Source organism: Bubalus kerabau, chromosome 15 (genome assembly GCF_029407905.1).
Source record: "Bubalus kerabau isolate K-KA32 ecotype Philippines breed swamp buffalo chromosome 15, PCC_UOA_SB_1v2, whole genome shotgun sequence".
In the NCBI taxonomy this organism is placed as follows: domain Eukaryota; kingdom Metazoa; phylum Chordata; class Mammalia; order Artiodactyla; family Bovidae; genus Bubalus; species Bubalus kerabau.
The window spans coordinates 53,835,357-53,848,688 of NC_073638.1; the positions used below are offsets into that span (position 1 = coordinate 53,835,357).

Here is a 13,332-nt window from a genome sequence, read left to right on the forward strand (position 1 = left end):
GGACTGCAAGGAGATCCAACCAGTCCATTCTGAAGGAGATCAGCCCTGGGATTTCTTTGGAAGGAATGATGCTAAAGCTGAAACTCCAGTACTTTGGCCACCTCATGCGAAGAGTTGACTCATTGGAAAAGACTCATGCTGGGAGGGATTGGGGGCAAGAGGAGAAGGAGACGACAGAGGATGAGATGGCTGGATGGCATCACTGACTCGATGGACGTGAGTCTGAGTGAACTCCAGGAGTTGGTGATGGACAGGGAGGCCTGGCATGCTGCGATTCATGGGGTCGCAAAGAGTTGGACACGACTAAGTGACTGATCTGATCTGATCTGATAGTTAATTGACACTGTTGAGTTAGTTTCAGGTGTACAGCAGAGTGATTCAGTTATACATATACTTGTACCTATTCTTTTTCAAATTCTTTTCCCATTTAGGTTATTACAGACTATTGAGCAGAGTTCCTTGTGCTATACATAGTACATCCTTGTTATTGGTGGTGGTTGTTCAGTCACTAAGTCATGTCCAATTTTTTTGACCCCGTGAACTTCAGCACACCAGGCTTCTCTGTTCTTAGCTATCTCCCAGAGTTGGCTCAAACTCATGTCCATTGAGTTGGTGATGCCATCCAACCATCTCATCCTCTCCTCCTGCCTTCAATCATTCCCAGCATCAGGGTCCTTTCCAATGTGTTGGCTCTTTGGATCAGATGGCCAAAGTATTGGAGCTTCAGCATCAGTCCCTCCAATGAATTTTCAGGGTTGATTTCCTTTAGGATTGACTGGTTTGATCTCCTTGCAGTTTAAGGGACTGTCAAGAGTCTTCTCCAGCACCACAGTTCGAAAGCATCAATTCTTCGGTGTTCAGTCTTCTTCATGGTCCAACTCTCATATCAGTACATAACGACTGGAAAAGCCATAGTTTTGACTGTATGGACCTTTGTCCGCAAAGTGGTGTCTCTTTTGTAAAACGCTGTCTAGCTTTGTCATAGCTTTCCTTCCAAGGAACAAGTGTCTTTTAATTTGATGGCCATAGTCACCATCCTCAATGATTTTGGAGCCCAAGAAAATAAAATCTGCCACTGTGTCTGTCTTTCCCATCTATTTGCCATGAAGTGACAGGACCAGATGCCATGATCTTAGTTTTTTGGATGTTGAGTTTTAAGTCAGCTTTTTTACTCTCCTCTTTTACCTTCATCAAGAGGTTCTTTAGTTCCTTTAGAGATTCTTTAGTTCCTCTTCACTTTCTGCCATTAGGGTGATAACATCTGCATATCTGAGGTTGGTTATCTATTTTAAATACAGTAGTATGTACATGTCCATTCTAAACTCCTAATTTATCCACTCACCCACCCTTCCCTCCTCCCCCCTTCACCGCCCCCCCAACCCTGTAACCTTAAGTTCCTTCTCAAGTCTGTGAGTCTCTTTCTGTTTTGATTAAGTTGACTTGTATCATTATGGAGACTAATTCCTTGTTGGTCACATCATTTGCAAATATTTTCTTCCATTCTGTGGGTTGTCTTTTCGTTTTATGTTCTCTTTTTCTGTGCAAAAGTTTTTGAGTTTAATTAGATCCTTTTTGTTTATTTTTATTTCAATTACTCTAGGAGAAAAACTGAAAAAGATATTTCTGCAATTTAAGGAGTGTTGTGCATATATTTTCTTCAAGGGTTTTATAGTATCTGGTTTTACACTTAGGCCTTTACTCCACTTTATTTTTGCTTATGGTATTAAAGAATGTCTTTTTTTTTTGTTTTTAAACATGTAGCAGTACAGAGTGTTTCTTCAATTTGTCCTTCTGATCTTTTATTGTTAGTGTATAGAAATCCAATGGAGGTCTTCCCCGGTAGCCAATGTAGGAGACAGGGGTGCCCTGGTCTGGGAAGATTCCACATGCTGCAGAGCAACTAAGCCCATGTGCCACAACTACTGAAGCCCATGTGTCCTAGAGCCAGTGCTCTGCAATGAGAAGCCATCACAATGAGAAGACCAAGCACAACTAGAGAGTAACCCCTGCTCCATCGAAACTAGAGAAATCTGTCCCACACGCAGCAACAAAGACCCAGCACAGCTGAAAATAAATTAGTTTAAAAAAATGCAACAGATTTCTGTGTGTTTATTCACTTCACCAAATTCACTGATGAGCTCTTGCAGTTTTCTGTAGCATCTTTAGGATCTTCTGTGTGATATTTCATCTGCAAACAGTGACAGTTTCACTTCTTTTCCAAATTGGATTCCCTTTCTTTTTCTTCTCTGATTGCCGAAGCTAGGACTTCCAAACCTATGTTGAATAGAAGAGATGAGAGTGGACATCCTTGTCTTGTTTCTGATCTTAGAGGAACCGTTTTTCAGCTTTTCACTGTTGACTATAATGTTAGCTGTGGGTTTGTCATATATGGCCTTTATTATATGAGATATGTTCCCTCTATACCCCACCCTGTAGAGTTGTTATCATAAATGGGTGTTGAATTTGTCAAAAGCTTTTTCTGTAACTACTGAGATAACCATATGGTTTTTTCTTCAATTTGTTGATGTGGTATATTACACTGGTTGATTTGCTGATACTGAAAAGGCCTTGCATCCCTGAGAGAAATCCCACTTGATCACGATGTATGATCCTTTCAATGTATTGCTGGATTTGGTTTGCTAGTATTTTGTTGAAGTTTTGCATCTATGTTCATTAGTGATATTGGTGATGGTTGCAAAACTCTCGAATATACTAAAAACTATGGAATTGTACACTTTAAATGAGTGAACTGTATGGTATATGATTTAAAAAAATTTTTTTAATTTCCTCTAGAATTTATTACAGCTACCATGTTATGAAAACAAAAGCAGATCATTCTCAATGTGCCGAATTCATTAATGAAGTAAAAGTATTTAATCCCAATCACATAAAAAGATAATTCTAACTCTACCTTTAAATTGAATCAATGAATAATTATCTCTTTGGAAACTACATACCTAGTATCATATTATACCAAAGATAAGGCTGCTGTCCTCACAGAATATACGGATCATTGGTAATCAACCATTAAACTAGTGAATGTCACAATGTATTGGGAAATATTGGAAAATTAACAAATTTATCTGGATACTGTTTATCTTGCCCTTCTGACAGACTTATAGATCTAGATGAGATTAGTTTCGAAAGGGGGTCTTGTTTAGTCCAAAAAATTCATCAGAGACTAAGGGCTTCCCAGGTGGCTCAGTGATAAAGAATCTGCCTGCCAATGCAGGAGACAGGGATTCTATCCCCTGGGTTGGGAAGATTCCCTGGAGGAGGGAACAGCAACTCACTCCAGTATTCCTGCCTGAAAAATTCCATGGACAGAGGAACCTGGTGGGCTGCAGTTCATGGGGTCACAAAGAGTCAGACACAACTGAGTGACTGAACATGCATGCAGAGGCTAAAGAACCTTAATCCGAAGAAGTAGGCTTGGAAATCGAGCAGTCCTATTTTGATGTTTTAGTCGAAATTATGGAATTACTGATCAAGTATCAAGAATTTCCTACTATGATGGTACTTTGATGAGAGACAGAGAGCATAAAGAATACTGCCAGTATTAAATAAACTGCACTCCAATGCCTATAATCTCTAAAGATAAATCTTTTTAACATTAGAAAACTCACTGAGTCAAATGAATGATAATTAAAGAAAATGTAGTGTACATAAAACTGAAGTAAGAAACCTCTAATTACATAGGAAATCTATGAAAGGATCAATCATTTTAAGAGAATTATTTTTCCACTAGCCCCACTGCTATGAATATCATCTTCATGAGGCTAGGCCACTTTTTCCAATGGATACTGAGGACCCATTACTGATCTTAACTAATCAGTTTCCATTTTGGCTTGAAGGACTGCTGCAAAATGCTGAAATTCCTCCTTGGTAGATGAATACAGAGCAACTCCTATTACGCTAGATTCCTTTGCCATGATGTCCCATGGGTTTACTTCAAAGGACCTCTGCTGCCAACAACTATTACTTGTCTTCCATGTGACAAAAGATTCAAATCATTGCTAAGATTTACATTAGCTAACATTTCAATAATCACATCAACTTCTTTTCAGATTTCCTAATTTTATCAACTTAATTAGCTTTTTTGTGATTAAATACTTCATGGGGTCCATTTTGCTAAACAATGTTTTGTCCTTCAGAATCAGCTGTGCACAAAACCTTTAAGCCATAAGCTCTAGCAATGTGGTACACTGCCTACCCAACTTCTCCACCAGCCCCATAACCTGAATACTTCCTCCAGCTTTCACATGGGTACTGTGGAGCAGAGCTCAGTAAGCAGTAAAATACAGGAGCTCCTTGTTTAAAGTCCAGTTTTTCTGGCAGTGTGTAAACAAGTTTGACTGCCTGCCAGACCATACTTTGCCTAGCCCCCCGAAATGTGCTGGTAGTGAAAACTCTTGTCAGCTTTCTTGAAAGCAAATACATGTCCTCCAACAGCTTCTATTATCCCAACTAAAACTAAACCAGGAGTATAAGATAGAAGTGGTTTTCTACTTTAAGCACCAAAGTAAATGTGTTCACCAGGTTTACATCACATGCTTGGACTTTGATTAGAACCTGATGGTCTTGCAGAATGATCTTGCTGAATCTGACTGGAGTTACAGAACTTTTGATCCACCAAATTTAAAAACTAACAGCTCTCATCAACCTCTCTCCAGTCAACATGATGACCTAACCTAGGTATCAGTTCTAGAGGGGGAAAATCTGAGAGAGTTCCTTCAGATTCCACGGGAAAGCAGGGCTGTGTGGTATACAATTTTATCTCAATAAAGCTGTGCTTAAAAATCTATGATGGTGATTACTGTACAAGGTGAATATACTGGATGTGAGAGTTGGACCACAAAGAAGTCTGAGCACCGAAGAATTGATGCTTTTGAACTGTGGTGTTGGAGAAGTGAGAGTCCCTTGGATTGCAAGGAGATCCAATCAGTCAATCCTAAAGAAAATCAGCCCTCAATACTCCTTGGAAAGACTGTTGCAGAAGTTAAAGTTCCAATACTTTGGCCACCTGATCCGAAGAGCTGACAGGCTGGAAAAGATCCTGATACTGGGCAAGACTGAAGGCAAAAAGAGAAGGGGGTGGCAGAGGATGAGATCGTTATATAGTAGCACCAACTCAATGGACATGAATCTGAGCAACCTCTGGGGGATAGTAACAGTCAAGGACAACTTGTATAAATAGAAATAAGTTAAAATGGTAAATTTTGCTATGTATAATAATTTTAATATTGGAACACCAAAGATAACTAAAAAAAAGGCACTGATTAGTTATCAGTGCTAAAGATTACTAAAGATTAGAGAACTAATTATTGGGCCTCCAGAAAACCAAAGGATACTAACTTAAGAGAGAACTTCTGTAAGTTAACTTCTATAAAGTAATTCTTTACATAATACATTCTTCGAGAATACTTAGGATTCAAAGAATATAAGACTAATGTTTGCATAAAAAGAGAAGTCTCAGTTATTCTACAACATATATAAATGAACATTTATCAACTGCTTCAAACCTTGTCAGTTATATTGGCCGGTAACACTGAAAGAGACAAGATATTTAAATTTTCTAACTTTTCCCCACAAAAATAAACCACTATAAAAGATTAATGTGCTATGATAATACAAGTTTAAATCAGATGCTATGATTTTAGTAACAGAGTTAAGCATAAAAATACAACAAACCACAACACTATCTGTAGTCCATCATGGTAACAAAGACACCTGAAAAAGGTACCTAGGGACCACAGCAAAAAAGCTCAGCTGAAAGCAAAACTCACTGCAATATCATACCCAGGATGTCTCACCTAGGTGATGCAATTTTACAGCAAAACAGAAAATCAATTAAACCAAGCCAATACTACACCCATGTAGCAAACCTAATCAACAACACTGAAGTTCAATAAAGCTAGTAACCTTTCTCTAAGGACCAAAATTGAATAAAGATATTGTTTCCCCTAAAGTTTTTAAAAGAAGAAAACTACAACTACACTTGTACAATCACATTAAAAAAAACAGGGAGAATGAATTTAGTAGTATAAATTAATTGCTAAAATAAGTAATTTCACAATATGGCTCAAAAGTTGTTTTTAATAAAGATTTTTTATTTCTTTACAATAATATTTATGTTAAAGGCATTATATCTATGATATGAATTTCCAGGCTGATGAAATGGAGATATCCTAAGTAAAAACAAAAAATAGTTAATTACACAAGAAGACGGAAAAGATATTCATATACAGGTAAAGACTCACTGATGAATAAAACATAAACAAATATATTAATTCTTGGATGGCTACTATTTCTCACTTCATTCCAAAACTACCAACTGCTAGGAAACAAGGAGGCTGGAGAATGAGATTGAAAACCAAATAAGAGTAAGGCCTTGAAGACATGAGAAGTTTACGATGCACTGAGACACACATATGCACCCATACAAGAGTCAACAAGAAAGCACTGTGCAAAGTAAGTGTCCATTCTCTACGCTGCCAGAGTTTGTTGTTATGTTGTGCTCAGTCACTCAATCATGTCCGACTCTCTGTGACCCCATGGACTGTAGCCCACCAGGCTCCTGTGTCCATGGAATTTTCCATGCAAGAATACTGGATTAAGTTTGCTTTTCCCCCTCCAGGGGATCTTCCTGACGCAGGGATAAAACCCACGTCTCCTGCACTGGCAAGTGGATTCTTTACCACTGCGCCACCTTGGAGGCCCACTGCCAGAGGTATCATTCATCAATTTATAAACATTCTAATGCTCCCCAGTATCCATAAGCTAAAGATCCTTAGCAGGCACTCAAACTGGAGATTAGCCTTTCTACTGTCATCTCCTACCCCTGCCAAACATAAAAAACACCTGACAGTGATGGAAGGCTATTAGTTAGTCTTCTTGCATAACATGTTCCTTTGAGCCTCTGAGATTTTGCTCATGTAACCTAATTTTGTGGAACTTTTCTTTCTGGTTACATTATGAACTTATGAATTCAATATCAGATACAGTTTGGCCTGGAGGAGAGAAAAACTAAATTACCTCTCAAGATTACTCTCAGCTGAATCCTGGTGGCCAAATGGCTAGGATTTTGGGCTTTCACTGCTGTGGTCCAGGTTCAATCCCTGGTCACGGAACTGAGACTGTGCAAGTTGCGTGGTGCAGTGGAAAAAAAAAAAATTACTTTCAGCCTAAGATTGTATTTCAAAAAGTATTTTAGATGGCAGCAAGGCTTTTAACTTATTCTCACAACAGAGTCAACATCCATCTATGAACGTATCTTAAGGATAAAATGAGCTGAATTAATTTTAAAAGATACATGCATCCCAATGTTCATACCAGACTATTTACAACAGTCAAGACATGGAAGCAAGCTAAATGTCCATCAACAGAGGAATAGATAAAGAAGATGCGGTGTATATATACAATGAAATACTACTCAGTCATCAAAAAGAATGAAAAATGCCATTTGTAGCAACATGGAAGGACCTAGAGATTATCATTCTAAGTGAAATAAGTCACAAAGAGGAAGACAAATACCAAATGATATCACCTATACATAGAATCTAAAATATGATACAAATGAACCTATTTACAAAACAGAGACTTACAGACTTAGAAAACAAACATGGCTATCAAAGGGAAAAGAAGGTGGGGGAGGGATAAATTAGGAGTCTGAGATTAGCAGATACAAACTACTATATAGAAAATAAAGAGGCTCTATTTATAGCACAGGGAACTATATTCAATATCCTATAATAAATTATAGTGGAAAAGAATATGAAAAAGAATATATGTATATATACACACTTACATATACATATATATCTAAAACTGATTCACTTTGCTGTATACCAGAAACTAACACAAATCAATTATACTTCAATAAAAAAAATTATTTTAAAAAGATGAGCTAGAAAAAAATCTGCATCCTCAAAGAACAGTTGAGTGGAAAGTTCAAAATTCTAGCGTAAGTTTTACATTAGCTTTACTTGAGAACTTTTAAAGTCTAATTGTAGAAATTTAAGGTAGTTCAGACGGTAAAGCGTCTGCCTACAATGCGGGAGACCTGGGTTCAATCCCTGGGTCGGGAAGATCCCCTGGAGAAGGAAATGACAACCCACTCCAGTATTTTTGCCTGGAAAATCCCGTGGATGGAGGAGCCTGGTAGTATACAGTCCATGGAGTTTCAAACAGTTGGACACGACTGAGCAACTTCACTAAAGGTAAGCAAGGGCTTCCCTGGTGACTCAGACTGTAAAGAATCCACCTGCAACGCGGGAGACCTGGGTTCGATCCCTGAGTTGTGAAGATCCCCTGGGAGGAGGGCATGGCAACCCACACTAGTATTCTTGCCTGGAGAATACCCATGGACAGAGGAGCCTGGAGGCTCCAGTCCACGGGGTCACAAACAGTCGGGACACAACTGAGTGACCACGCACCCACACACAAGGTAAGGAAAAGCAAGATCCACTTTTTATAGTGGGAGAAAACTAGAAAAAATGGCAATATAAGAAACATCTCAAATTACCTTATTTATGCATTGTTTACCATTTTACTTTTCCCAATTTATAAATGATAAGCTGCAGAATAGGGACCTTGTCTATCTTGATCACAGCTACACTCATAGTTTTGGTACCTGCCTGTATGAAATGAAATAATGAAAGAAACCACCAAGTAGGCAGCATTCACTAAGGTTGTCAAGAGTCTGCATTTTTGGCAAGTTAAAATAGATATAGCTCACAGGGACACACATCATAAAACTCAATAAACAGGTTTTAGAACCAGAAGGCCAAATTTACTAATCAATGTAATAAACAGCTTTCATAAGGATGGGAATATTCAGGTCAATATGACTAGCAAATTTTCTCATTCAAGCTGACACTTATGATTTATATGCTTTTCTACATGTTGCACTTCAATAAAAAGGTTTCCTTGTAAAATAAAAATCTAATCGTTGCCTGAAATGGTAACATGGGGTTTTATACACACACACACTTAAAGTACACATTGTAAGTCAAGTCAGAAGGAAGAATGGTAAGTAGAGTTAGAGTGCCAAGGTCCTTGAATTGTCCAGAAGGGTAAAGGAATCACTTACCTGTAGACTTGCAAGTCATGGCTGTGTGCCACAACTTCTAGGGTAATCACTTAATAGCAAGAAAAAAAAAAAAAAAAAAAAAAAAAAACGTATAACATCCCAACTAATAAAGAATATGGAACAATTTTTTTAAAGACTAAAAATCCAAATAATACAAGAGAAAACAGAAATACTCAGGACAAAAAAAAGCACATTAAAATGATGGTAGATTTATTTTTAATCCAAATATATAATTATATTAAATGTAAATGTACTAGATTTCCCTGGTGGCTCAATGGTAAAGAATCTGCCTGCCAGTGCAGGAGACACAGGTTCGATCCCTGATCCAGGGAAGATCCCACATGCTGCAGAGCAACTAAGCCCATGTACCACAACTATTGGGTCTGTGCTCTAGAGGTCAGGAACCTCAACTACTGATCCCATGTGCCACAAACACTGAAGCCCAAGCTCCTTGTAGCCTGTGCTCTGCAACAAGAGAAACCACTGCAATGAGAAACCCCCACCCTGCAACTAGAGATTAATCCCCGCTTGCATCAACTACAGAAAAGCCCATGCAGCAATGAAGACCTAGCACAGCCAAAAATACATAAATAAATATTTTTTAAAAATGTAAATGTACTAATGTTCCAATTTTAAAAACAATTACCAGACTAGACAAACACAAAACCTAACTAGATGACTACTAAGACACATCTGAAACATAAGAATACAAAAATGATGAATGTAAAAAGACAGAGGGACATTCCTGACAGTCCCACAGTTAAGACTCTGCATCCACATATGGATGGCTAACAGACACATGAAAAGATGCTCAATGTTAGGAAAATGCAAATCAAAGCTACAATGAGGCATCATCTCACACCAGTCAGAATGGGCATCATCAAAAAGTCTACAAACGGTAAATGCTAGACAGGGTGTGGAGAAAAGGGAACCCTCCTGCACTGTTGGTGGGAATGCAACAGCCATTATAGGGAACAGTATGGAGATTCTTTAAAAAACTAGGGAAAAAAAAAAAAAAAAAACTACCATATGACCCAGCAATTGCACTGCTGGGTATATACCCTCAGGAAACCATAACTGAAAAGACACATGTACTCCAATGTTCACTGCAGCACTATTTACAACAGCTAGGACACAGAAGCAACCTAGATGTCCACTGGCAGATGAATGGATAAAGAAGTTGTGGTACATATACAAAGGACTATTAGTCAGCTATAAAAAGGAATGCATTTGAGTCTGTTTTAATAAAGTGGATGAACCTAGAGTCTGTTACACAGAATGAGTAAGTCAGAAAGAAACAAGCATCATGTATTAACATATATACATGGAATCCAGAAAGGTGGAACTGATGATCCTATTTGCAGGGCAGCTTCCCAGGTGATGCTGCTGGTAAAGAACCCACCTGCCAATGCAGGAAATATGAGGCAGGTTCGATCCTGGTTGGTGAAGATCCCCTGGAGTAGGAAATGGCAACCACTCCAGTATTCCTGCCTGGAGAATCCCATGGACAGAGGTGCCTTGTGGGCTATAGTCCATAGGGTAGCAAAGAGTAGCACATGACTGAAGCGACTTAGCACACAAAGGAGATGCAGATATGAAGAACAGACTTTTGTAAGAATGGGGGAGGGAGAGGGCAGGATGACTTGAGTAGTATTAAAACATATACATTGTTGTTGTTCAGTTGCTAGGTCATCTCCCGTTCCGACTCTTTGTGATCCCATGGACTGTAGCGTGTCAGGCTTCCCTGTTCTTCACTATCTCCTGGAGTTGGCTCAAACTCCTGTCCACTGAATCACTGACGCTATCCAACCATCTCATCCTCGGCTGCCCCCTTCTCCTCCTACTCTCAATTTTTCCCAGCATCAGGGTCTTTCCCAATGAGTTGACTCTTCACATCAGGTGGCCAAAGTATTGGAGCTTCAGTTTCAGCATCAGTCCTTCCAATGAATCAGGGTTGATTTCCTTTAGGACTGACTAGTTTGAGCTCCTTGCTGTCCAAGGGACTCAAGAGTCTTCTCCAGCACCATGGTTAGAAAGCATCAATTTCACACTCAGCCTTCTTGATGGTCCAACTCTCACATCCACAAATGACCACTGGAGAAACCATAGCTTTGACTACACGGACCTCTGTCGGCAAAGTGGTGTCTCTGCTTTTGAATAGGCTGTCTAGCTTTGTCATAGCTTTCCTTCCAAGGAGCAAGCACCTTTTCATTTCATGGCTGCAGACACTGTCCGTAGTGATTTTGGAGCCCAAGAAAATAAAATCTGCCTCAGTTTCCACTTTTTCTCCTTCTGTTTGCCATGAAGTGATGGGACCAGATGCCATGATCTTAGTTTTTGAATGCTGAGTTTTAAGCCAGCTTTTTCACTCTCCTCTTTCACCATCAAGAGGCTCTTTAGTTCCTCTTCACTTTCTGCCATAAGGGTGGTATCATCTGCATATCTAAAGTTGCTAATATTTCTCCACGCAATCTTTGATTACAGCTTGTGACACATATATATTACCATATGTAAAACAGCCAGTGGGAATTTGCTGTATGATGCAGGGAACCCAAAGCCAGTGTTCTGTTACAACCTAGAGGGGTGGAATGGGGAGGGAGGTGGGAGAGAGATTTAAGAGGGAGTGTGTGTGCTAAGCCACTTCAATTGTGTTCAACTCTTTGCAACTCTATGGACATAGATCACCAGGCTCCTCTTCCACGGAATTCTCTAGTCAAGAATAGTGGAGTGGGTTGTCATGCTCGTCTCCAGAAATCTTCCCAATGCAGGGATTGAACCCATATCTTTTGCATCTCCTATACTGGCAGGCAGGTTCTTCACCACTAGTGCCACCTGGGGAAGCCCTTAAGAGGGAGGGAACATGGGTACGCCCATGGCTGATTCATGCTGATGTATGGCAAAAAGCATCACAATATTGTAAAGTAATTATCCTCCAATCAAACCTATACTAACATCAGAGTTAAGTATATTAGTATGTGCTCATTCACTCAGTCATGTCCGACTTTTGCAACACCATGGACTGTACCCCACTAGGCTCCTATGTCCATGGGATGTCCCAGGAAGAATACTGGAGTGGGTTGCAATTTCCTCCTCCAGGGGATATTCCCAATACAGGGATCAAACCCACATCTCCTGCAATGGCAGGTGGATAACATCAAAGTAAACTTAAGGGCAAAAAGCATTACTAGAAATAGTGGAACACCTGATGATGATAAAAGGTTCAAGTCACCAAGACTATAACAACAATTCCAAATTTGTGCACACCTAATATCAAAGGCTCAAAAACACAAGTTAAAAATGGAAAAACTACAAGGATAAATATAGAGAGACACAATCATGAGAAATTTTAACATATCTCTCTCAATAACAGAACAGACAAAAACTGAATAAAGACACAGAATATTTGAACCACTTGATTAACAAAACTGATCCAGTGATCATATATTGAATTCTGCACCTAATATATACACATTCTCTTCAATCACACAGGGAATACTTATTAAAACTGACATAACATATGGACCATAAATAAAGTCTCAAGAAAATTAAAAACACTGAAAATATATCTCTGACCACAGTACAATTAGATATCAAAAATATAAAGAAAATTATAAAAAATAATTCCCCAAGTGTTTGAAAATAGCAACCTCTAAATAACCAATGAGTCAAAAGAGAAATCAGAAATTAGAAAGCATTTTGTACTGAATAACAAAAATGCTGCATAACAAATCTCCAAAACAGTACTACAATAGTATCTAAAGGGAATTTTATACAATTATACACACACACTTATATACAGCATATATTAGGAAAACAATGACAACAAAAAAAACCCAGAGCTATATATTTCTCTCTTAGGAAGATGGAAAACATCAGCAAATAAACCAAAGAAACCATAAGAAAGGAAATAAAAAGCAGAAATAAGACAGAAAACACATGACTAAGAATCAGCAAGGCTGGTCAATAGTTTTCTGGAGAAAAAAAAAACAACATTAAATTTATATGTGCTCAGTTGCATCCAACTCTGTGACCCCATGAACTGTAGCCCGCTGGGCTCCTCTGTCCATGGGATTTTTCCCAAGCAAGAATTCTGGAGTGAGTTGCCATTTCCTTCTCCAGAATTAAACTTATAAACCTTTAGTAAACCTTACCAAGGAATGAAAGGTACAGATAGTGAGTATTAGAAATAATGAAGCATGACTACAGACAGATCCTGCAGACATTAGAACATGAATAACTTG

The 13,332-nt window shown here is 38.7% G+C and overlaps 1 protein-coding gene and 1 pseudogene across 4 annotated transcripts in view; both read right to left on the minus strand.

Moving 5' to 3' along the window:
• RAB6A (RAB6A, member RAS oncogene family) overlaps positions 1-13,332 on the minus strand; it is a 92,035-nt gene that overhangs the window by 64,844 nt on the left and 13,859 nt on the right. The window contains exon 3 of one of the 4 annotated variants that reach the window (XM_055549054.1): positions 1,693-2,274. The exons of the other annotated variants lie outside the window; for them this stretch is intronic. Coding sequence (XP_055405029.1) covers positions 2,163-2,274 — 112 coding nt within the window. The 3' untranslated portion in view covers positions 1,693-2,162. Of the gene's footprint in view, positions 1-1,692; positions 2,275-13,332 lie in introns of those variants that run through there. 4 annotated transcript variants of the gene reach the window in all.
• On the minus strand, positions 2,281-5,227 carry LOC129629188 (quinone oxidoreductase-like; annotated as a pseudogene).